The sequence below is a fragment of the Oncorhynchus kisutch genome, unplaced genomic scaffold, assembly GCF_002021735.2.
Source record: "Oncorhynchus kisutch isolate 150728-3 unplaced genomic scaffold, Okis_V2 Okis01b-Okis20b_hom, whole genome shotgun sequence".
Taxonomy (NCBI): domain Eukaryota; kingdom Metazoa; phylum Chordata; class Actinopteri; order Salmoniformes; family Salmonidae; genus Oncorhynchus; species Oncorhynchus kisutch.
The window spans coordinates 9,048,352-9,075,876 of NW_022261978.1; the positions used below are offsets into that span (position 1 = coordinate 9,048,352).

The 27,525-nt window shown below is 42.8% G+C and overlaps 1 protein-coding gene across 2 annotated transcripts; it reads left to right on the forward strand.

Moving 5' to 3' along the window:
* The first annotated feature begins 15,293 nt into the window (after positions 1 to 15,293).
* Positions 15,294 to 27,070, forward strand: LOC116358960 (syncytin-B-like). 2 transcript variants are annotated; one of them, XM_031811431.1, is made up of 3 exons: positions 15,294 to 15,387; positions 19,724 to 19,940; positions 23,904 to 27,070. In XM_031811431.1, exon 3 carries the CDS (start codon positions 24,184 to 24,186, stop codon positions 25,516 to 25,518), a length of 1,335 nt encoding a protein of 444 aa, XP_031667291.1. In that variant the 5' UTR covers positions 15,294 to 15,387; positions 19,724 to 19,940; positions 23,904 to 24,183; the 3' UTR covers positions 25,519 to 27,070. The 2 variants fall into 2 exon arrangements, with proteins under 2 accessions (XP_031667291.1, XP_031667290.1); XM_031811430.1 differs by having other exon boundaries at positions 15,301 to 15,387; positions 23,909 to 27,070.
* The last annotated feature ends 455 nt before the right edge of the window (positions 27,071 to 27,525 follow it).

A 27,525-nucleotide genomic window follows, 5' to 3' on the forward strand; every position in this document is an offset into this window, starting at 1 on the left:
CCAAGGAGAGGAGAAACCCCTCCCCTTCAATACAGCCACTGATTTACCAAAACACGTCACAAGTTGCCCTGCCTCTTAACCCTGGTTGATGTGTTAACAACTATCTGAAAGTTGTGATCAGTCAGCAGTTCACACACCAAGTAGGCTACTGGGAAGACAGGCAGAACTTAAAGTAGATGACCCTCGCTAGGAAAAAGACATAACTAGTCTACAACAGATTAAGGCAACATATCTCCTGGAGATAACAGGAGTCCTCTAGCTATAGAACCACTTCTGGAGATATCAGGAGTCCTTTAGCTATAGAATCACTCCTGGAGATAACAGGAGTCCTCTAGCTATAGAATCACTCCTGGAGATAACAGGAGTCCTCTAGCTATAGAATCACTCCTGGAGATAACAGGAGTCCTCTAGCTATAGAACCAATCCTGGAGATAACAGGAGTCCTCTAGCTATAGAATCACTCCTGGAGATAACAGGAGTCCTCTAGCTATAGAACCAATCCTGGAGATAACAGGAGTCCTCTAGCTATAGAACCAATCCTGGAGATAACAGGAGTCCTCTAGCTATAGAACCAATCCTGGAGATAACAGGAGTCCTCTAGCTATAGAATGAAGCAAAGGATGTATATATTTTAAGACACATTGATGCCTTAAGTCAGTGGTGACACCTGTCAGTAATTTTAGAGGGCGGGAAGATTCGTCTGTACTTTATGCTTGCCAGGCAAAATGAGTGTCTGACTACCTCCAGGGGTGGTCAGGAAGATCATAATCAGATCACAATGCATCTTTCTAAATATGTGGGCACTTGAATGTGGACAAGATCAGGACAAAGGACACATGTTAGAACCAGGTATAAACAGGGTTTATGATATCTGGTTAGCCTAATTTACCTATCTAGCTAACATGGTGGGTTAAGATTTGTACATATACATGATACACTTCAAGGATATTATATTTTATCAATTTCTATTGTTATTGGCCAGAGATTACAAAGAGTTTGAACTTTGGAGAATAAAACCCAGAGGTTTGACGTAACCTGATGAACCTTGTTTGTTATTTAATTATATTACCTCAGGTGGGTTTGTTTATTGGAGATTCTTGTCACAGGATGCATAACTACAACCTAAAATGGGGATCTTAGGTTATATGTTATATGTCAATTAATATGTTAACATTTTGTTCAAAATACAAAGGAGGCTGTCCAGGATTACCTGAAGGAGAATGCCCTCCCGAAGAGCACCGGGGAACTGCCCTGTGGGGATCGTTACTCTAATCTGGACTCAAACTGCTGCCTCAGGATGGTCTCACAGGGAAGACTGGTGGTGACTGTGGTCAGAGCCTGGGGACTGGTGGGAGACTACCACTGGATAGCAGGAGACACTGAAGGGTATGTAATGTTACTGCACAATTTCAGATCTCTACAGAGGTGTAGTGTAGTGTAAACTGTTCAGTTCTCTAACAGAGGTGTAGTGAAGTGTAAACACCGGTAAACTGTTCAGTTCTCTAACAGAGGTGTAGTGGAGGGTAAACTGTTCAGTTCTCTAACAGAGGTGTAGTGAAGTGTAAACACCGGTAAACTGTTCAGTTCTCTAACAGAGGTGTAGTGGAGGGTAAACTGTTCAGTTCTCTACAGAGGTGTAGTGGAGGGTAAACACAGGTAAACTGTTCAGTTCTCTAACAGAGGTGTAGTGGAGGGTAAACACAGGTAAACTGTTCAGTTATCTAACAGAGGTGTAGTGGAGGGTAAACACAGGTAAACTGTTCAGTTATCTAACAGAGGTGTAGTGGAGGGTAAACACAGGTAAACTGTTCAGTTCTCTAACAGAGGTGTAGTGGAGGGTAAACACAGGTAAACTGTTCAGTTATCTAACAGAGGTGTAGTGGAGGGTAAACACAGGTAAACTGTTCAGTTCTCTAACAGAGGTGTAGTGGAGGGTAAACTGTTCAGTTCTCTACAGAGGTGTAGTGGAGGGTAAACTGTTCAGTTCTCTAACAGAGGTGTAGTGGAGGGTAAACAGAGGTAAACACAATTTTTTACTCATCTATCGAGCAAAGGTTTATTGCAGTTTTACCAAAGATCATTTAAATAATGAGGGCCATAACTGCTTTTTCAATAGAAATTCCTGATGCAGGTTATCATTTTTGTTCATTCATCTTGTTCTGGAGACAGCTCTGCAGACTGATCACTAGCTGGCACCGCCACAAAGTCATCAAATCTGATTTTAAACCTAATGCCTAACCCTAACCTTAACCACACCGCTAAACCTAATGTTAGCCCTAACCTTAACCACACTTCTAAACCTAATGCCTTACCCTAACCTTAACCACACAGCTAAACCTAATGTTAACCCTAACCTTAACCACACTGCTAAACCTAATGCCTAACCACACTGCTAAACCTAATGCCTAACCCTAACCCTAACCTTAAATTAAGAGCAAAAAGCCAACTTTAGTTTTTATGAAATTTTGCAATATAGCCAATTTTGACTTTGCTAGCGGAAATCACTCATTACGGGCCTCAAGGACATGACTCATCCCAATAATAAACCTGCATCCCGGATCATGCTTGCAGGCGATGTCATGGCGGCGTTAGTTACCATAGTTGTTGCGCAGAAATATGTCATTGGGTTTAACGGTCACGTTAGTTTGTCCCTTTCACTAGGTTGTAGTAATGACAGTTTGTCCTTTTCACTAGGTTGTAGTAATGACAGTTTGTCTCTTTCACTAGGTTGTAGTAATGACAGTTTGTCCCTTTCACTAGGTTGTAGTAATGACAGTTTGTCCCTTTCACTAGGTTGTAGTAATGACAGTTTGTCCCTTTCACTAGGTTGTAGTAATGACAGTTTCAGCCACTTAAAGATGGACTCCAGGATCTTAAGCGGAACAAATGTGTAACATACAGTACAATTGGATTTGTAACATATCATACAAAATGGATGACGTAGTACACAATTTGATGATGTAGTACACAATTGCACGATGTAGTACACAATTTGATGATGTAGTACACAATTGCATGATGTAGTACACAATTTGATGATGTAGTACACAATTGCACGATGTAGTACACAATTTGATGATGTAGTACACAATTGCACGATGTAGTACACCATTTGATGATGTAGTACACAATTGCACGATGTAGTACACAATTTCATGATGTAGTACACAATTTCATGATGTAGTACACAATTGCACGATGTAGTACACAATTTGATGACGTGGTACAGAAAAAACAGAGACCATTTTTGGTGAGCACCACTTTCAAAACTAATGGCTGAAATTATACTAAAGATTGAAAGCTCATCTTTAAGACATGGTCTCACATCCAGCTTTTCCTGTTAACTTGCTAAACACCAAACCCTGGTTTGCTTCGTGAGGCGTTCACGGCAGTATTAGCCTGTTGAACATCTGGGTTTGAAAACTCTGTTGTTTTGCTTTTCTCAATAGTGTTTTCGGGGCATATCTGGCTTTTGAAAGGTTGTGTGCAGCTAACTTTTTTAAACTGAAGTGCACTACACTCTTAGAAAAAAGGGGTTCCAAAAGGTTTATTCGGCTGACCCCACAGGAGAACCATTTTTAGAATACTCTGTGTAAAGGCTTCTAATATTGAACTCAAAAGATTTCTACCTCGAACAAAAAAGGGTTCTTCAAAGGGTTTTCCTATGGGGACAGCCAAAGAACCCTTTTAGGTTCTAGATAGCACCTTTTTTTCTAAGAGTGTACTTTGTACAATATATAGGGGATAGGGATCCATTTGGGATCGCAAGCAATATGTGCCTACTGGAGTAGCCCATCTTCTCTCATTCCACGGAGGGCCGAGTGTCTGCGGGTTTTCGCTCCTCCCTTGTACTTGATTGATGAATTAAGGTCACTAATTAGTAAGGGAATCCCCTCACCTGGTTGTCTTAAGTCGTCAATGAAAGGAAAACTCGAAAACCAGTATAGACTAGGTCCTCCATGGAATGACTTTGATCCTCCTCTTGTGGCAGGCCATAGTATTTGAATCTTTCCAGTTTGTTTCCAACTTCCTGTTTCTCCACCTGCTACAGGTACGCTGTGGTCACCTACGGTTCCAAGTCCCATCAGACTGATGTGATTCCGTCCAACAATCCTGTCTGGAATGCTACCTTTGACATGGGTCCCTTTGACAAAGACCTGAGTCTAAAGGTGGCGGTCTGGGATGACGATCCTGCGGCTACAGATGACAACCTGAAGGACTGTACCGTTGACCTCGAGCAGGGGACACATGAACTCTGGTGTAACAACAGTGGTGAGGGCTTTTATTTCCTGTACACCCTCACCTGTGACCCTCACCTGACCGGGGACAAGTGTGAAAAATACAAACCTTTCCAATCCACAACACACAAACCCTCCACCCCCACCCTCTACAGTAAGAGTGTGCATCTCTTTCCTACCTTTCCTGTCCAGAGTTCAGCAGTCCTATACCTGTGGTTCTTTTACATACCTGTATAATGTAGCCCTCACAACACACTGGAGTAAATGCATCCCAGGCAGTGGGTCTGTTGACTGTACAGCTCACCAGGAACCAGGTTGGAAACAAGGGGAATAATTAGAATATGTTTTCTGCCGGGTTGAACTCTGTGCATCTTTCTCCCCCCAATCTTTCAATCAATCATGTCTTTATCTGTCCTGTATAATCAGGGGGTATATATTGTTACTGTAATTTACTGATGCCAATGTGTTTTCATTAATTGAAAACCCTTAATCTATTTTATGAGAATTTGTAAGATTCTTATTTGCATAAAATAGACGCAGACCAGTCTTTCAATAATAGGTAACAGAATTTATTCTCGGAGCGCGCTGCCACTTAACCACGAACAACAGTTTATATACAGATCATGACATCATTTCATTGCTTTAACAGAATCCCTGTAACGGTTTTCTTCTGGTGAAAGAGAGGCGGACCAAAATGCAGCGTGGTGGTTATTCATGTTTTTAATAAAGACGATTATACATGAACAGACTAAACAAAACAAGAAAAGTGAAAACCTAAACAGTCCTATCTGGTGCAAACACAGAGACAGGAACAATCACCCACGAAACACTCGAAGAATATGGCTGCCTAAATATGGTTCCCAATCAGAGACAACGATAATCACCTGCCTCTGATTGAGAACCAATTCAGACAGCCATAGACTATGCTAGAAAACCCCACTAAGCCACAATCCCAAAACCTACGAAAAACCCCAATACAAAAACACACCACAAAATAAACCCATGTCACACCCTGGCCTGACCAAATAAATAAAGAAAACACAAAATACTAAGACCAGGGCGTGACAATCCCCTCCTCTCGACCGGGACAAAGTGAGGTGAAAAGTTCATTCTAACTTACTAACACACTCCCAGGTACCTTTTGACCCCTCAACATTATCAATCACCACTGAGCTGACAGTTCTAATTAACAGAAAACTTAGGAATGCACTCAATGTCTTATCTAAAGTTTCTCTGGGGTCAACCATAGGCTAACGACCTTATGTGTTTTCACAGTCCACAACCCATTCGTTTCTTCTTAGTTGAAATGGTGTTCATTAACTTTAATTACTCCTTGTCCGTGTCACACAATCCCTTCTTATGAACTCATATTGTTAATCAGATATAATAAAACAGAGTATAAGTTTTACTTAGTTACAGTTCCATTTAAAATGATTTGTTCAGTCATTTAATCATAATTTTACCAACAATCCACCCTCTAAATGACTTAACAACTCAAACCATCATTAAACACTACATGGAAATATCAATGATATACTAGAAGAAGACAATCAATACATGTATGTACATAATCAACTTCAATGACTGTTCTAACCTACATCAGAATCTTAATTCTACTTATCAGGATTTTATGTTAATCTTCATGAAAAAACAGTCTATACATTGAAACAAGAAAACATCTACATTACCTAAACATCAAATATGGTCTCCTCGCGAGTGAAAGGATCCGGATTATTCTATTACGTCCAAGCCATGTATTTTGTATTCCACTGGTCAGAGCTTAGGATTGGTCCATATATCACCATCTGAAGTGTCATCTCCATAGTCCTGGAAATGAGAACTTTCACACACGGAATCAAAACACATCCGCACAAAACTAACACAACTTTAATTACTCCTTGTCCATGTCTCACAATCCCTTCTTATGTACTCATATTGTTAATCAGATATAATAAAACAGAGTATGAGTTTTACTTAGTTACAGTTCTATTTAAAATTATTTGTTCAGTCATTTAATCATAATTTTACCAACACATATAAAGCTTGTCTGTGACCAAATTTTTTAAATTTGCCCTTCTATTTACACATTGGCTGTCAAACAATTCAAATACTGTATGTGTTATATCAAACTGAACATTGATGGAAGATTCATAGAGGATACAGTTGAAGTCGTAAGTTTACATACACCCTAGCCAAATACATTTAAACTCAGTTTTTCACAAATCCAAACATTTAATCCTAGTAAAAAGTTTATGTTTTAGGTCAGTTAGGATCACCACTTTATTTTAAGAATGTGAATTATCAGAATAAAAAGCAGAGAGAATGATTTATTTCAGCTTTTATTTCTTTCATCACATTCCCAGTGGGTCAGAAGTTTACATACACTCAATTAGTATTTGGTGGCATTGCCTTTAAATTGGTCAACTAATTGTCAAATGTTTCAGGTAGTCTTCCACAAGCTTCCCACAATAAGTTGGGTCAATTTTGGCCCATTCCTCCTGACAGAGCTGGTGTAACTGAATCAGGTTTGTAAGCCTCCTTGCTAGCACACACTTTTTTGTTCTGCCACAGATTTTCTATGGGATCGAGGTCAGAGATTTGTGATGGCCACTCCAATACCTTAACTTTGTTGTCCTTAAGCCATTTTTCCACAACTTTGGAAGTATGCTTGGGTCATTGTTCATTTGGAAGACCCATTTGCGACCAAGCTTTAACTTCCTGACTGATATCTTGAGATGTGCTTCAATATATCCACATTATTTTCCTTTCTCATTACGCCATCTATTTTGTGAACAGAACGTGTCTCCTTCCTGAGCGGTATGACGGCTGCGTGGTCCCATAGTGTTTATACTTGCATACTATTGTTTGTACAGATGAACATGGTACCCTCAGGCATTTGGAAATTGCTCCCAAGTATGAACCAGACTTGGCAGGTCTTGGCAGATTTATTTTGATATTCCCATGATGTCACACAGAGGCACTGAATTGAAGTTAGGCCTTGAAATACATCCGCAGTTAAACCTCCAATTGACTCAAATGACGTCAATTAGCCTATCAGAAGCTTCAAAAGCCATGACATAATTTTCTGGAATTTTCCAAGCTGTTTAAAGGCACTGTCAACTTAGTGACCCACTGGAATTGTGAAACAGTGAAATAATCTGTCTGTAAACAATTGCTGGGACAATTACTTGTGTCATGCACAAAGTAGATGTCCTAACCGACTTGCCAAAACTATAGTTTGTTAACAAGAAATGTGTGGAGTGGTTGAAAACAAGTTTTAATGACTCCAACCTAAGTGTATGTAAACTTCCGACTTCAACTGTAGCAACTCTATAGCCGCTACTTTTAACACTTTCTTTTTTCAGTCTGTACTAGATGTAGGATAAAAATAGTTTACAGTGAGCAAGTTATTTAAAACCTGTTATGGCGAGGTGTCCCGCTAGGTGTCCCGCTTGGTGGACCGCTTCCAGTGAAACTGGAGGACGTGCAATTCAATTAAATAATCACAAATAGTGTGGATATTAAACATTTAGGTACATACAATTGTCTTATATCGGTTGAAAGCTTAAATTCTTGTTAATCTAACTGCACAGTTTGATTTACAGTAGCCATTACAGCGAAAGCATGCCATGCGATTGTTTGAGGACGGCGCCCCACATCAACATATTTTTCCACCGGCACAGGTTTCATACACTCACAAATAGCGATTAAATATTCACTTACTTTTTGAAAATCTTCCTCTGATTTGTCATCTAAAGGGTCCCAGCTATAGCATGTAGTTTTGTTAAATTAAATACTTCTTTACATCACAAAACGTCTGTTTAGTTGGCGGCATCGATTTGAGTAATCCATTCATTCAACATGCAGAGAAAGGAATCTGAAAATCTACTGCTAAACGTTGTTTCAACAAGTCAAAATACGTTTCTATTAACTCCTCAGATACCCTCAAACTATAATATTTCTTATGGAAAGAAGTATGTTCAATAGGTAACAGATTTTAGCAGGTGCGCCTAAACACTAATTTCCAAGCCTGTGTCACTCTACTAAAACTCATATTTCTTCTTCGTTTTGGAAGTTACAAGCCTGAAACCTTGAACATAGACTGTTGACACCCTGTGGAAGCCATAGTAATTGCATCCTGACAGCTTGAATTTAGTATGGCCCTATACTTGCCATTGGAAGAGCATGGTCTCCAAAAAAAAAATTCTGGTTGGTTTTCCTTTGGATTTTCTCCTACCATATCTATTGTGTTATAGTCTCCTACATTATTTTAACAGTTCTACAAACTTCAAAGTGTTTTTTTCCAATGGTACCAATTATATGCATATACTGGCTTCAGGGCAGGCAGTTTACTTTGGACACATCAGTCAGGCAGAAATTGAGAAAAAAAGGATCCTAGCACTACACCCAATGCAAAGACTCACTCAAATGTTTGATATGATTCCAACTACTGAGGTGAAAGCTTGAAAACCTCTAAAGCCAAAGATGTCTATGGTTTTGATGATGTTTTCTTAAAAACATATATTATATTTAAGCATCACCAATAACACATCAGATCAATCTATCCAATAACCAAGGTATCTTCCCAAGGGAATGGAAGTCAGCTGCTGTTACCACCACGTTCATGTCTGGAGATTGTTTTAAGGTCAATAACTATAGACCTAGAAGCATTTCACCAATTGTTTCAAAGGCTGCAGAATGAGTAGTTTCTAAGCAATTGACTGATCCCTTGAATACGAGTGATTACTCATTATAACCCATGCAATTCGGCTTCAGAGATTTGCCAAAGTGGAAGTGGTAGGAGCTGTGTTTTATATATTTGCTAAAAGCACTTGATACTGTAAATCACAGAACACTACTCTCTAAACTAGCAAAGTTCAATTTCTCCCCCAATGTGTTAACATGGATGGATTAGTTGATCTGACAGAATACAGTGTTGTAATCAACCAGAATGTCTAATTGTCTGGCAACTGTGCAATGGGGTCCCACGAGGATCCGTTTTAGGGTCTTTACACTTTAGCTTATATATAAAAGACATGTTTCATGTGTCACGGTTTTGATATATAATATGCAGATGATGTTGTTATATACACATGCCGCAAGGGAAAATAATATCTGCACCAGGGACAACAGACAGACAATTGTCTCAATCTGGCATGTTTATAGAAATGTTCATGGATGTGCTTTGTCCCTGTTAAATAAATATATAAAATCAAATGACTGTAGTTGTGGTGTTGTACTCTCTGACTGTAAGGTTGTGCTGTAGTAACTCAGTCTGTCCTGAAGATGGCAGCACTGCTACATCTGCAGTAACCCAGAAGAGGGGGGGAAGAAGAGAGGGGGAAGAAGAGGGGGGAAGAAGAGAGGGGGAAGTAGAAAGGGGAAGAAGAGAGGGGGAAGAAGAGGGGGGGAAGAGAGGGAGGAAGAGAGGGATGAAGAAGAGAGGGGGAAGAAGAGAGGGGGAAGAAGAGGGGGGAAGAAGAGAGGGGGAAGAAGAGGGGGGGAAGAGAGGGAGGAAGAGAGGGAGGAAGAGAGGGAGGAAGAAGAGAGGGGGAAGAAGAGAGGGGGAAGAAGAGAGAGGGAGGAAGAGAGGGGGAAGAAGAGAGAGGGAAGAAGAGAGAGGGAGGGAGGGAGAATAGGGGGGGACAGGTTGGGAAAGAGAGAGGAACGGGAGGAAGAGAGAGAGAGGGAGGAAGAGAGAGAGAGAGGGAGGATGAAAGGAGGATAGATGAACCAGCAGTTCCCCTGCTGGTGCATCAGCTTGAATCTACTAAGAGGCACTTCATATGATCTGTTCATCTCCCTCTATTAAGAGGACTCTTATTTTGTAAACCTGTCTCTGGACTTTTATTTTGTTGGGTGTCTGTCTGATGCTGCTACTGTGTGTTCAGTTCAATAAACGTTGCATGACAGTTTGTATTAAATGACCCATTTCCCCTAAACACTGATCACCGTCCTTTTAATGGCTTTTGAGATACAGTATGTTTGCTGCATTTGTGTGGATGAGGTGAGGTGTGACCTGATCAATATGGGTGGTGAGGTGTGACCTGATTAATATGGGTGGTGAGGTGTGACCTGACCAATATGGGTGGTGAGATGTGAACTGATCAATATGGTGGTGAGGTGTGACCTGATTAATATGGGTGGTGTGATGTGACCTGATCAATATGGGTGGTCAGGTGTGACCTAATCAATATGGGTGGTCAGGTGTGACCTAATCAATGTGGGTGGTGAGGTGTGACCTGATCAATATGGGTGGTGAGATGTGACCTGATCAATATGGTGGTGAGGTGTGACCTGATTAATATGGGTGGTGAGGTATGACCTGATCAACATGGGTGGTGAGGTGTGACCTGATTAATATGGGTGGTGATGTGTGACCTGATTCATATGGGTGTTGAGGTGTGACCTGACCAATATGGATGGTGAGATCTGACCTGATCAATATGGTGGTGATGTGTGACCTGATCAATATGGGGCTGAGGTGTGACCTGATTTAATATGATCAATATGGGGCTGAGGTGTGACCTGATTTAATATGATCAATATGGGGGTGAGGTGTGACCTGATTTAATATGATCAATATGGGGGTGAGATGTGACCTGATTTAATATGATCAATATGGGGGTGAGGTGTGACCTGATTTAATATGATCAATATGGGGGTGAGGTGTGACCTGATTTAATATGATCAATATGGGGGTGAGGTGTGACCTGATTTAATATGATCAATATGGGGGTGAGGTGTGACCTGATTTAATATGATCAATATGGGGTGAGGTGTGACCTGATCAATATGGGGGTGAGGTGTAACCTGATTTAATATGATCAATATGGGGGTGAGGTGTGACCTGATTTAATATGATCCATATGGGGGTGGATGTGACCTGATCAATATGGGGGTGAGATGTGACCTGATCAATATGGGGGTGAGATGTGACCTGATCAATATGGGGGTGAGATGTGACCTGATTCAATATGATCATTATGGGGGTGGATGTGACCTGATCAATATGGGGGTGAGATGTGACCTGATCAATATGGGGGTGACATGTAACCTGATCAATATGGGGGTGAGATGTGACCTGATCAATATGAGCGGTTCCCTCACCACCGCTCCGGTGCCTATGGAGCTGGGAGGTGCTGCGCTCAGGGAGTTCTGGTTCCCCCTCCCAGCACCACCGCTCCGGTGCCTATGGAGCTGGGAGGTGCTGCGCTCAGGGAGTTCTGGTTCCCCCTCCCAGCACCGGTGCCTATGGAGCTGGGAGGTGCTGCGCTCAGGGAGGCCGGAGGAGGGGCATCTATGGCTGCAGAGGTCACACTGCTGGCCGGGTTGGTTCCTCTAGGGGTCGAGGCAGCAGGCAGGGCACTCTGGTGTTGCCCCAGGTGAGCCTGCACCACTCTCATCCAGAGCCCTCTGTTGTCCACCTGTGTTTGTGCATGTTTACAATCCTGAGATTTCCTCCCTGAACATCTAGTCAAATGGCTACCCAGACTATTTGCATTGCCCCCCACCCCCACCCACACCCCACCCCCCATCTATGTATTAACATCCCTACCTGCATGTACATCATTATCTCAATCCCCTCGACACCGGTGCCCCCGCACATTGACACATTGGCTCTCTATTCCGGTACCCCCTGTTGATAGTCTCCTGTTTTAATACCCAATTAAAATCAAGCACTCAATATCAATTCATAAGGATATGTATGACCCTTATTAGTATAAAAATGGACAGAGCCCAGTCTTAAAGTCAAATAGCAGCCTTTATTCACGAGAGTACTGCTCCTTACACATTTTACCACAGGTTATAAACTTAAAATGACGTCATTAGTTTCAGTACCAACCCGTGCCATCTCCATTCTAGTACAATGGCTGTATGGTTCTCACATCGTCTCTCCCTATTAAGATAATTTATGACCGAGCCAAGGTCAGCTTGTGTAGATAAGCCTTCTAGCCAGACTGGCTATAAGTTCATTAATTTCTACCATGGTACAGTCTTTGTTCTAATTCTTGATTATATTTACACACATTATATTCAGTACTAGGATTAAAAAGAAAATTCATACATATTCAGTAACATAATAGTATTCTGATTAGTACATATACAGTAACATAATAGTATTCTGATTAGTACATATACAGTAACATCATAGTATTCTGATTAGTACATATACACTAACATAATAGTATTCTGATTAGTACATATACAGTAACATAATAGTATTCTGATTAGTACATATACAGTAACATAATAGTATTCTGATTAGTACATATACAGTAACATAATAGTATTCTGATTAGTACATATACAGTAACATAATAGTATTCTGATTAGTACATATACAGTAACATAATAGTATTCTGATTAGTCAGTCCTGATTGAAATGTATACATAATTAGTCATCATTGATAAAAATTCCCTAAACATCTCCACTTTGACTCTGTACTGGTAAACCCTGTATATAGCCTCCAAATTGACTCTGTACCGGTACCCCCTGTATATAGCCTCCACATTGACTCTGTACCGGTATCCCCTGTATATAGCCTCCACATTGACTCTGTACCGGTACCCCCTGTATATAGCCTCCAAATTGACTCTGTACATGTACCCCCTGTATATAGACTCCACATTGACTCTGTACCGGTATCCCCTGTATATAGCCTCCACATTGAATCTGTACCGGTACCCCCTGTATATAGCCTCCACATTGACTCTGTACCGGTATCCCCTGTATATAGCCTCCACATTGAATCTGTACCGGTACCCCCTGTATATAGCCTCCACATTGACTCTGTACCGGTATCCCCTGTATATAGCCTCCACATTGACACATTGACTCTGTACCGGTATCCCCTGTATATAGCCTCCACATTGACTCTGTACCGGTATCCCCTGTATATAGCCTCCACATTGACTCTGTACCGGTATCCCCTGTATATAGCCTCCACATTGACACATTGACTCTGTACCGGTATCCCCTATATTTTCTTTAAACTGCATCGTTGGTTAAGGGCTTGTAAGTAAGAATTACACAATACAATTTGATTTTATTTTATTTGTAATGGCAGAAGGACGGCCTCATAGTAATGGGTGGAAGGAAGGAAGGAATGGAATCTAATTCCTGGTTTCCATGACACCGCTTCATTTTCTCCATTCCAGACATCCTCCCCTCACCAGCCTCCTGTGGTGTACAGAAATTTTGCATTTGGGTAAATTATTTTTGATGTGATATGAAAGTAGAGGGCTTTATGCTTCTAGAACCGTATCGTGATTCGAGAATCGATTCACGTTTAGATGGAATAAACCTTGTTGTTTGAGATGGCAAGACCATCGTGATTCGAGAATCGATTCACGTTTAGATGGAATAAACCTTGCTGTTTGAGATAGCAAGACCATCGTGATTCGAGAATCGATTCACATTTATATGGAGTTTACCTCTGAACATAGCAAAAGTCTGCTTTCGCAAGACCAGGTGAACGATGTAGCAACCAGAACAGCGGGGAATTGTACACGATCAGTCGACATTATCTCTCTCTCCATCTGTCTCTCCTTTTCCCTCAGGTTGAGAGTGTGTCTGTGGGTTTGTTTAACTTGGTTGGGTTGTTGTTGATCTTTATCCAGAGCAGGGAGCCTTTACACAATCTCCATCATCTGTCTGTCCATGATATCCCTCCACCCTGTGTTGTTGTGTTTCTCAGTTCAGTGACTCTGCAACTCTGCACGCAATGGGGGAGACGTGGGACTGTTCAGCACAGGTAACACATGAACACAGGCGAACACACACACACACACACACACATACTGCACTTCTGGCATTTGGAACATGATATCAACGTGTGTGTGTGTGTGTTTGTCTGTGTGTGTCTGTGTGTATGTCTCTGTGTGTGTCTGTGTGTATGTCTCTGTGTGTGTCTGTGTGTATGTCTCTGTGTGTGTCTGTGTGTATGTCCCTGTGTGTGTGGGTGTGTGTCCCTGTGTGTGTGTGTGTGTGTGTCCATGTGTGTGTGGCTGTGTCCCTGTTTGTGTGTGTCTGTGTGTGTAGGTGTGTGTGTCTGTGTGTGTGTGTCTGTGTGTGTGTCTGTGTGTGTGTAGGTGTGTGTCCCTGTTTGTGTGTGTGTGTGTGTGTGTGTGTGTGTGTGTGTGTGTGTGTGTGTGTGTGTGTGTGTGTGTGTGTGTGTGTGTGTGTGTGTGTGTGTGTGTGTGTGTGTGTGTGTGAGCAGAGGTCTAAGACACTGCATCTCAGTGATATGTCACTACAGACAACCTGGATCAAATCCAGACTGTATCACAACCCGCTGTGATTAGGAGTTCCATTGTCTAGTTAAACAAAGGTTAAATAAATGAATAAATACCTTTTGAATTCACTATAGTAGTTTAGGTAAAAGTTTAGCCAAAACCATGTAGATACCAACTCATCCTCATTGCCGCCCATATAAATGTGCCTAAATTTAGGCTAATGTTTATATGTGCATTTTACACTATGTTCTGGAAGAAAAAATCAGATGACAGTATAATGCTTTTATGGGTGCCATCCCCAAAACATAACACCAGAAAATGACAACTTCTAAATATTACGCAGCGAAAACAGCCGAATAAACATCAGACTATAGTAACCTCATTATAGGCCCATTAGATAACTATTAAAACGTTTAATTTAAAAACAATTAGATTAGATCATTACATAAATTATGACGGATTTGACGGATCAGCTTCTTTGAATGGGTGACAGTGACTGGGTCCTTGTGCTACACCCCGTGAGGTTCCATTGATCTGTTACCATAGCTACACTGTATGTATCTCTAGCAATGAACACCACAGTCAAACTTTGACTTGCTTCCTCCTCATGTACACAGGGTTTTGTTGTTGTTTTTCACACACACACACATACACACACACACACACACACACACACACACACACACACACACACACACACACACACACACACACACACACACACACACACACACACACACACACACACACAGGTACAGACATGTCGCACACTCAGCTGTTCTGTATAAAAGACCATCCCTGGCTGTAGAGAGAAGCAGACAGACAAAGAGGAGGGAGAGAGAGACTTCATCACTGACTACAGATCTGAGGACAAACTCATCTGAAGAACCTCTCACACCAATGGAAAGAGGTGAGTGGATTTGTAACTGGGAAAGAACAGAAAGACCCAGACCTGTAGACTGTCTGCTCCTCATTAATACCTTACTTATCATCACTGACTCCAGACCTGTAGACTGTCTGCTCCTAATTAATACCTTAGTTATCATCACTGACTCCAGACCTGTAGACTGTCTGCTCCTCATTAATACCTTACTTATCATCACTGACTCCAGACCTGTAGACTGTCTGCTCCTCATTAATACCTTACTTATCATCACTGACTCCAGACCTGTAGACTGTATGCTCCTCATTAATACCTTACTTATCATCACTGACTCCAGACCTGTAGACTGTCTGCTCCTAATTAATACCTTACTTATCATCACTGACTCCAGACCTGTAGACTGTCTGCTCCTCATTAATACCTTACTTATCATCACTGACTCCAGACCTGTAGACTGTCTGCTCCTCATTAATACCTTACTTATCATCACTGACTCCAGACCTGTAGACTGTCTGCTCCTCATTCATACCTTACTTATCATCACTGACTCCAGACCTGTAGACTGTCTGCTCCTCATTAATACCTTACTTATCATCACTGACTCCAGACCTGTAGACTGTCTGCTCCTCATTAATACCTTACTTATCATCACTGACTCCAGACCTGTAGACTGTCTGCTCCTAATTAATACCTTACTTATCATCACTGACTCCAGACCTGTAGACTGTCTGCTCCTCATTAATACCTTACTTATCATCACTGACTCCAGACCTGTAGACTGTCTGCTCCTCATTAATACCTTACTTATAATCACTGACTCCAGACCTGTAGACTGTCTGCTCCTCATTAATACCTTACTTATCATCACTGACTCCAGACCTGTAGACTGTCTGCTCCTCATTAATACCTTACTTATCATCACTGACTCCAGACCTGTAGACTGTCTGCTCCTAATTAATACCTTACTTATCATCACTGACTCCAGACCTGTAGACTGCCTGCTCCTCATTAATACCTTACTTATCATCACTGACTCCAGACCTGTAGACTGTCTGCTCCTCATTAATACCTTACTTATCATCACTGACTCCAGACCTGTAGACTGTCTGCTCCTAATTAATACCTTACTTATCATCACTGACTCCAGACCTGTAGACTGTCTGCTCCTCATTAATACCTTACTTATCATCACTGACTCCAGATCTGTAGACTGTCTGCACCTAATTAATACCTTACTTATCATCACTGACTCCAGACCTGTAGACTGTCTGCTCCTCATTAATACCTTACTTATCATCACTGACTCCAGACCTGTAGACTGTCTGCTCCTAATTAATACCTTACTTATCATCACTGACTCCAGACCTGTAGACTGTCTGCTCCTCATTAATACCTTACTTATCATCACTGACTCCAGACCTGTAGACTGTCTGCTCCTCATTAATACCTTACTTATCATCACTGACTCCAGACCTGTAGACTGTCTGCTCCTAATTAATACCGTACTTATCATCACTGACTCCAGACCTGTAGACTGTCTGCTCCTCATTAATACCTTACTTATCATCACTGACTCCAGACCTGTAGACTGTCTGCTCCTAATTAATACCTTACTTATCATCACTGACTCCAGACCTGTAGACTGTCTGCTCCTCATTAATACCTTACTTATCATCACTGACTCCAGACCTGTAGACTGTATGCTCCTCATTAATACCTTACTTATCATCACTGACTCCAGACCTGTAGACTGTCTGCTCCTAATTAATACCTTACTTATCATCACTGACTCCAGACCTGTAGACTGTCTGCTCCTAATTAATACCTTACTTATCATCACTGACTCCAGACCTGTAGACTGTATGCTCCTCATTAATACCTTACTTATCATCACTGACTCCAGACCTGTAGACTGTCTGCTCCTAATTAATACCTTACTTATCATCACTGACTCCAGACCTGTAGACTGTCTGCTCCTCATTAATACCTTACTTATCATCACTGACTCCAGACCTGTAGACTGTCTGCTCCTCATTAATACCTTACTTATCATCACTGACTCCAGACCTGTAGACTGTCTGCTCCTCATTCATACCTTACTTATCATCACTGACTCCAGACCTGTAGACTGTCTGCTCCTCATTAATACCTTACTTATCATCACTGACTCCAGACCTGTAGACTGTCTGCTCCTCATCAATACCTTACTTATCATCACTGACTCCAGACCTGTAGACTGTCTGCTCCTCATTAATACCTTACTTATCATCACTGACTCCAGACCTGTAGACTGTCTGCTCCTAATTAATACCTTAGTTATCATCACTGACTCCAGACCTGTAGACTGTCTGCTCCTCATTAATACCTTACTTATCATCACTGACTCCAGACCTGTAGACTGTCTGCTCCTCATTAATACCTTACTTATCATCACTGACTCCAGACCTGTAGACTGTATGCTCCTCATTAATACCTTACTTATCATCACTGACTCCAGACCTGTAGACTGTCTGCTCCTAATTAATACCTTACTTATCATCACTGACTCCAGACCTGTAGACTGTCTGCTCCTCATTAATACCTTACTTATCATCACTGACTCCAGACCTGTAGACTGTCTGCTCCTCATTAATACCTTACTTATCATCACTGACTCCAGACCTGTAGACTGTCTGCTCCTCATTCATACCTTACTTATCATCACTGACTCCAGACCTGTAGACTGTCTGCTCCTCATTAATACCTTACTTATCATCACTGACTCCAGACCTGTAGACTGTCTGCTCCTCATTAATACCTTACTTATCATCACTGACTCCAGACCTGTAGACTGTCTGCTCCTAATTAATACCTTACTTATCATCACTGACTCCAGACCTGTAGACTGTCTGCTCCTCATTAATACCTTACTTATCATCACTGACTCCAGACCTGTAGACTGTCTGCTCCTCATTAATACCTTACTTATAATCACTGACTCCAGACCTGTAGACTGTCTGCTCCTCATTAATACCTTACTTATCATCACTGACTCCAGACCTGTAGACTGTCTGCTCCTCATTAATACCTTACTTATCATCACTGACTCCAGACCTGTAGACTGTCTGCTCCTAATTAATACCTTACTTATCATCACTGACTCAAGACCTGTAGACTGCCTGCTCCTCATTAATACCTTACTTATCATCACTGACTCCAGACCTGTAGACTGTCTGCTCCTCATTAATACCTTACTTATCATCACTGACTCCAGACCTGTAGACTGTCTGCTCCTAATTAATACCTTACTTATCATCACTGACTCCAGACCTGTAGACTGTCTGCTCCTCATTAATACCTTACTTACCATCACTGACTCCAGATCTGTAGACTGTCTGCACCTAATTAATACCTTACTTATCATCACTGACTCCAGACCTGTAGACTGTCTGCTCCTCATTAATACCTTACTTATCATCACTGACTCCAGACCTGTAGACTGTCTGCTCCTAATTAATACCTTACTTATCATCACTGACTCCAGACCTGTAGACTGTCTGCTCCTCATTAATACCTTACTTATCATCACTGACTCCAGACCTGTAGACTGTCTGCTCCTCATTAATACCTTACTTATCATCACTGACTCCAGACCTGTAGACTGTCTGCTCCTAATTAATACCGTACTTATCATCACTGACTCCAGACCTGTAGACTGTCTGCTCCTCATTAATACCTTACTTATCATCACTGACTCCAGACCTGTAGACTGTCTGCTCCTAATTAATACCTTACTTATCATCACTGACTCCAGACCTGTAGACTGTCTGCTCCTCATTAATACCTTACTTATCATCACTGACTCCAGACCTGTAGACTGTATGCTCCTCATTAATACCTTACTTATCATCACTGACTCCAGACCTGTAGACTGTCTGCTCCTAATTAATACCTTACTTATCATCACTGACTCCAGACCTGTAGACTGTCTGCTCCTAATTAATACCTTACTTATCATCACTGACTCCAGACCTGTAGACTGTCTGCTCCTCATTAATACCTTACTTATCATCACTGACTCCAGACCTGTAGACTGTCTGCTCCTCATCACTGACTCCAGACCTGTAGACTGTCTGCTCCTAATTAATACCTTACTTATCATCACTGACTCCAGACCTGTAGACTGTCTGCTCCTAATTAATACCTTACTTATCATCACTGACTCCAGACCTGTAGACTGTCTGCTCCTCATTAATACCTTACTGACTCCAAGCCATTATTAACCATACAGGAAGTGTGGTGGGAAATGTTGTTGTCTGAAGAGAAAGCCTTGCCATTGTACATTTTGTGCTTGTTCTCTCTCACTCTATTGTGGTTTGTGCAGGTGACTGTGATCTCCTCAGACCAATTGGCAGAACAGCCCAGTTCTGGAATCACAAGCAGGATGATTGATTCTGCACATTCTATGGGAAGGCGTGAGGGAATTTCTCATCTGACGAAAAGACGACTAGGACCCGCCCAGACCATACCTTGACTGTGAACTGCCCGGGAGGAGACATATCATAAGTGAACAATAGAGGGACACATCTACTAACTTTTCAGTAAGTCAATCTAAATGAATTTTTATTTAAAAAAAATAAAAAAAATAAAAATAAAAATCAAACTAAACCTTAAAAATGAAGTAAATGGAAAGATACCATAGTCTTAGAGGCTACAGTTTCTCACCTTGGTCCGGCGCCGACAGAGATGGCCGCCTCGCTTCGCGTTCCTAGGAAACTATGCAGTTTTTTGTTTTTTTACGTGTTATTTCTTACACTAGTACCCCAGGTCATCTTAGGTTTCATCACATACAGCCGAGAAGAACTACTGAATATAAGATCAGCGTCAACTCACCACCAGTACGACCAAGAATATGTTTTTCGCGATGCGGATCCTGTGTTCTGCCTTACAACCAGCGCCACGGGATGGTTCCCATGCAGCGACCCAAAAAAACGACTCAGAAAAAGAGGGAAACGAAGCGGTCTTCTGGTCAGACTCCGGAGACGGGCACATCGTGCACCACTCCCTAGCATTCTTCTTGCCAATGTCCAGTCTCTTGACAACAAGGTTGATGAAATCCGAGCAAGGGTAGCATTCCAGAGGGACATCAGAGACTGTAACGTTCTCTGTTTCACGGAAACGTGGCTCACTGGAGAGACGCAATCCGAAGCGGTGCAGCCAGCGGGTTTCTCCACGCATCGCGCGGACAGAAACGAACATCTTTCTGGTAAGAAGAGGGGCGGGGGCGTATGCCTTATGGCCAACGTGACATGGTGTGATGAAAGAAACATACAGGAACTCAAATCCTTCTGTTCACCTGATTTAGAATTCCTCACAATCAAATGTAGACCGCATTATCTACCAAGAGAATTCTCTTCGATTATAATCACAGCCGTATATATCCCCCCCAAGCAGACACATCGATGGCTCTGAACGAACTTTATTTAACTCTCTGCAAACTGGAAACGATTTATCCGGAGGCTGCATTCATTGTAGCTGGGGATTTTAACAAGGCTAATCTGAAAACAAGACTCCCTAAATTTTATCAGCATATCGATTGCGCAACCAGGGGTGGAAAGACCCTGGATCATTGTTACTCTAACTTCCGCGACGCATATAACGCCCTGCCCCGCCCCCCTTTCGGAAAAGCTGACCACGACTCCATTTTGTTGATCCCTGCCTACAGACAGAAACTAAAACAAGAAGCTCCCACGCTGAGGTCTGTCCAACGCTGGTCCGACCAAGCTGACTCCACACTCCAAGACTGCTTCCATCACGTGGACTGGGAGATGTTTCGTATTGCGTCAGCCAACAACATTGACGAATACGCTGATTCGGTGTGCGAGTTCATTAGAACGTGCGTTGAAGATGTCGTTCCCATAGCAACGATTAAAACATTCCCCAACCAGAAACCGTGGATTGATGGCAGCATTCGTGTGGAACTGAAGGCGCGAACCACTGCTTTTAATCAGGGCAAGGTGTCTGGTAACATGACTGAATACAAACAGCGCAGCTATTCCCTCCGCAAGGCTATCAAACAAGCTAAGCGCCAGTACAGAGACAAAGTAGAATCTCAATTCAACGGCTCAGACACAAGAGGCATGTGGCAGGGTCTACAGTCAATCACGGACTACAGGAAGAAACCCAGCCCAGTCACGGACCAGGATGTCTTGCTCCCAGGCAGACTAAACAACTTTTTTGCCCGCTTTGAGGACAATACAGTGCCACTGACACGGCCTGCAACGAAAACATGCGGTCTCTCCTTCACTGCAGCCGAAGTGAGTAAGACATTTAAACGTGTTAACCCTCGCAAGGCTGCAGGCCCAGACGGCATCCCCAGCCGCGCCCTCAGAGCATGCGCAGACCAGCTGGCCGGTGTGTTTACGGACATATTCAACCAATCCCTATACCAGTCTGCTGTTCCCACATGCTTCAAGAGGGCCACCATTGTTCCTGTTCCCAAGAAAGCTAAGGTAACTGAGCTAAACGACTACCGCCCCGTAGCACTCACATCCGTCATCATGAAGTGCTTTGAGAGACTAGTCAAGGACCATATCACCTCCACCCTACCTGACACCCTTGACCCACTCCAATTTGCTTACCGCCCAAATAGGTCCACAGACGATGCAATCTCAACCACACTGCACACTGCCCTAACCCATCTGGACAAGAGGAATACCTATGTGAGAATGCTGTTCATCGACTACAGCTCGGCATTCAACACCATAGTACCCTCCAAGCTCGTCATCAAGCTCGAGACCCTGGGTCTCGACCCCGCCCTGTGCAACTGGGTACTGGACTTCCTGACGGGCCGCCCCCAGGTGGTGAGGGTAGGCAACAACATCTCCTCCCCGCTGATCCTCAACACTGGGGCCCCACAAGGGTGCGTTCTGAGCCCTCTCCTGTACTCCCTGTTCACCCACGACTGCGTGGCCACGCACGCCTCCAACTCAATCATCAAGTTTGCCGACGACACAACAGTGGTAGGCTTGATTACCAACAACGACGAGACGGCCTACAGGGAGGAGGTGAGGGCCCTCGGAGTGTGGTGTCAGGAAAATAACCTCACACTCAACGTCAACAAAACTAGGAGATGATTGTGGACTTCAGGAAACAGCAGAGGGAACACCCCCCCATCCACATCGATGGAACAGTAGTGGAGAGGGTAGCAAGTTTTAAGTTCCTCGGCATACACATCACAGACAAACTGAATTGGTCCACTCACACAGACAGCATCGTGAGGAAGGCGCAGCAGCGCCTCTTCAACCTCAGGAGGCTGAAGAAATTCGGCTTGTCACCAAAAGCACTCACAAACTTCTACAGATGCACAATCGAGAGCATCCTGGCGGGCTGTATCACCGCCTGGTATGGCAACTGCACCGCCCTCAACCGTAAGGCTCTCCAGAGGGTAGTGAGGTCTGCACAACGCATCACCGGGGGCAAACTACCTGCCCTCCAGGACACCTACACCACCCGATGCTACAGGAAGGCCATAAAGATCATCAAGGACATCAACCACCCGAGCCACTGCCTGTTCACCCCGCTGTCATCCAGAAGGCGAGGTCAGTACAGGTGCATCAAAGCTGGGACCGAGAGACTGAAAAACAGCTTCTATCTCAAGGCCATCAGACTGTTAAACAGCCACCACTAACATTGAGTGGCTACTGCCAACACACTGTCAATGCCACTGACTCTACTCCAGCCACTTTAATCATGGGAATTGATGGGAAATGATGTAAATATATCACTAGCCACTTTAAACAATGCTACCTTATATAATGTTACTTACCCTACATTATTCATCTCATATGCATACGTAGATACTGTACTCTATATCATCGACTGCATCCTTATGTAATACATGTATCACTAGCCACTTTAACTATGCCACTTTGTTTACATACTCATCTCATTTGTATATACTGTACTCGATACCATCTACTGTATCTTGCCTATGCTCCTCTGTACCATCACTCATTCATATATCCTTATGTACATATTCTTTATCCCCTTACACTGTGTATAAGACAGTAGTTTTGGAATTGTTAGTTAGATTACTTGTTGGTTATTACTGCATTGTCGGAACTAGAAGCACAAGCATTTCGCTACACTCGCATTAACATCTGCTAACCATGTGTATGTGACAAATAAAATTTGATTTGATTTGATTTAAACACGTGGGCAGGAATAGCCCCGTTGTCTATAGGCATTGATGTGTAGTGTCTACGTGGTCTGAGAGCCACTGGTAAATAGTAAATAGCGCAAGGTGTTATTATATATGCATAGGAAGTAGCTGCAAGAGAACCGTTGAAGATACATATGGAGTAATACTGGGTGTGTTTGGGCACGAAGGGAATGTGGATGTGTGAGTATGGATATTACATGTTAACCCTTCAATGCTTCTCCCTAAAGCAGATGCCGGTGAAGACCATGACTGTGACCTAGCCATTGCCGTTGACTGTAGCCCTAGGTTGGACTTGAGAGACACCACCTTAGACTAATGACTAATACACCTTTTCCCCCAGAACAGGTTGTCCCTGCAAGGAACGGAGGAAGACATTGTAGAGAATTGAGTCCCCCTTAATAGTGTTCTTAAGACTCGTTTCCGACGGGTGAAGGCGTCTTTGCCGAACCTAGCAGGTGGAGCCGAACACTGTTTGAACCCAGGTGACTTCAGAAGAAAGAGTTGGATCGACCCCCGTCGATATCAAGTTCTTCAAGAAGTTCTTCAAGCGGTGAAGGTTGCTGAGAGAGATACCTAGATCCACGTGTCACACTGCAGACGAGTTCCTGATCCAGGAGAAGATGAGGCCTCACCAGTCCCGGCGGTGCCGTGCGGCCCTCTTCTGCATTAGCACAGGAATGCTAATAGGAACAGTAGGCTGTCTTCTTGTAGGAAACCCGACAGAGGGTCAAATGAGTCCTGAGCCAAAGGGGCAAACACAGGCCTGGAATAGTGGCCCAGAAGTAGATGGTCACCGTAGAAGGAGAGCCCTGCTTGGCCCTCACAACCATGAGGACAATTTGTTCTTATCTAGAGCACAAATGGTTGCCAACCTGACATCCAAAGGAAAGGACTGTTGGGTGTGTGGGTTGAGTCCAGTGAAGGTAGGGGCAGGCTTCCCCCTTGTAGGAGTCCCGATAGGGGTGAACTTTACTATAGCATTGGCAGGAAAAATACCTTTTTACACTATGACCAACAATGTTAAGGTATATAATCAACCCAATATATTCTGTTATGTGAGACCTGATAATGTTTCACTCCCACCCATTTCAGTGGCTGGGGTGACGACTGCCCCTTGGTGTATTAGAGGATATGGAGATCACTATTTGGGGGAATTTAAATGTAATTGTACAATGAATATTAATGGATCAAATGTTTGCAATTTAAAGGTGATACAGGAGAATGGTCAGGTTGCTAAGGAACCGTTTACAATTTGGTCTGACAAACATAGAACAACTCTGAGAGGAGCCCCTAATGGCACCTACTGGTTGTGTGGTAAGATGGCTTACCATAGCCTTCCCCTGAACTGGGGAGGTACTTGTACTGTTGGGTTTGTGGTGACAGCAATGAGAACCGTTCCAAACAATGACCAGAATCTGAAGGCTCTCTTTAGAGACTACAAACCTCCTGGGATGAGGAGAGATAAGAGGTCTCTGGCTGACGTCACTCACACTCAGGCACCTGCCTCCAGGTTCTTTGACGGGTTTTTCCCTGGGTATGGAGTTGCAGGTGCCCAAGACCAAATTCGTGATATCTCTAGACACGTAGAGAAAATTGGCAATGCTACTCGAAATGCCCTGAAACAATTGAATGGGGAACTAAAAGAATTGGCTGAAATGACTCTTCAGAACAGAGAGGCTCTTGACTATCTTTTGGCAGTTCAAGGGGGCACTTGTGCAATCATTGGCGATGAATGTTGTACTTTTGTCCCAGGTCGCTCTTCTAATGTGACTGATCTTGCCCAATACATTGCCACTGTTGCTAAAAATAATTCCCCACAACTAGAGCGGACGCATGCAACTTGGTTGGAATCCCTGTTGGGAAGTTGGGGATCTCATATTGACCAATGGGCTGCAGCGTGTGTTTTTTGCTTAGTCTGCATAATTGTATTATTAACATGCCATAAGGCTATCTAACAGGTTGTAAGGCTATCTAACAGGCCGTAAGGCTATCTAACAGGCTATAAGGCTGTCTAACAGGGCGTAAGGCTGTCTAACAGGCCGTAAGGCTATCTAACAGGCCGTAAGGCTATCTAACAGGCTGTACGGCTATCTAACAGGCCGTACGGCTATCTAACAGGCCGTACGGCTATCTAACAGGCCGTAAGGCTATCTAACAGGCCGTAAGGCTATCTAACAGGCCGTAAGGCTATCTAACAGGCCGTAAGTAAGGCTATCTAACAGGCCGTAAGGCTATCCAACATGCTGTAAGGCTATCTAACAGGCTGTAAGGCTATCTAACAGGCTGTAAGGCTATCTAACAGGCTGTAAGGCTATCTAACAGGCTGTAAGGCTATCTGACAGGCTGTAAGTCTATTTAACAGGCTGTACGGCTATCTAACATGCTGTAAGGCTATCCAACAGGCCGTACGGCTATCTAACAGGCTGTAAGGCTATCTAACAGGCTGTAAGGCTATCTAACAGCCTGTAAGGCTATCTAACAGGCTGTAAGGCTATCTGACAGGCTGTAAGTCTATCTAACAGGCTGTACGGCTATCTAACAGGCTGTAAGGCTATCTAACAGGCTGTAAGGCTATCTAACAGGCTGTACGGCTATCTAACAGGCTGTAAGGCTATCTGACAGGCTGTAAGGCTATTCTCCCTGTCTAATACGGTCTCAGCAGCACTCGTGTTTAATGCTCTTCAAGAGGATGGTGCCGATGCTGGTTGAGCTTCCCTTTCCCACTGTAGATTGAGACGATGAGTAATAACTGAAGGTTGTTTTTGTTTGACAAGATTAGAAGGTTTAAAGTTGATCTATATTAACACCATTGTGGTAAGGGCTATGGAAACAATGGGTAAACATTTGAGCTACAAATCCCTTGTGTGTGTATTTTTTGATAGATTCACTCTCGTTGATAAAAGTATAACCTTGACTGTAGATTTTAGGTTTATTATGATGATAGTATTTCCGTATAATGAACTTGTGTAATGAAGCATGTGTGTAAGTGTATGTAGCATGTGTGTAAGTGTATGTAGCATGTGTGTAAGTGTATGTAGCATGTGTGTAAGTGTGATGAAGCATGTTTGTAAGTGTATGAAGCATGTGTGTAAGTGTGATGAAGCATGTGTGTAAGTGTGATGAAGCGAAGCTCTTAATTTAAACCGTTCTACTGCCATGGCTTTACAAGTGTTACACTTATGGAATACGGATAGGTTATAATTTCGATTGTACAACCCAGAATGAAGGGTTTGAAGGGATAAAGTGGCGTTTTATGAGTTGATTTCAGTGTTTTTGATAGGACCTCCTTTGATAGTTTAAGCCTTTAATCTAACGCTCACCTTAACATTTTACAATAGTTATCACAGAGTGATAAGAGAAGATGTGGTGGGAAATGTTGTTGTCTGAAGAGATAGCCTTGCATATTGTACATCTTGGTCTTGGTCTACTACACCTGTTGTAATTCAGCATTTCACTGTAAGGTCTACTACACCTGTTGTATTCAGTATTTCACTGTAAGGTCTACTACACCTGTTGTATTCAGTATTTCACTGTAAGGTCTACTACACCTGTTGTATTCAGCATTTCACTGTAAGGTCTCTACACCTGTTGTATTCAGCATTTCACTGTAAGGTCTCTACACCTGTTGTATTCAGCATTTCACTGTAAGGTCTACTCCACCTGTTGTATTCAGCATTTCACTGTAAGGTCTCTACACCTGTTGTATTCAGCATTTCACTGTAAGGTCTCTACACCTGTTGTATTCAGCATTTCACTGTAAGGTCTCTACACCTGTTGTATTCAGCATTTCACTGTAAGGTCTACTCCACCTGTTGTATTCAGCATTTCACTGTAAGGTCTACTACACCTGTTGTATTCAGCATTTCACTGTAAGGTCTCTACACCTGTTGTATTCAGCATTTCACTGTAAGGTCTCTACACCTGTTGTATTCAGCATTTCACTGTAAGGTCCCTACACCTGA

Coding starts and splice junctions, on each gene's coding strand:
- LOC116358960 (XM_031811431.1), top strand. CDS start 24,184: ATGAGGCCTCACCAGTCCCGGCGGTGCCGTGCGGCCCTCTTCTGCATT.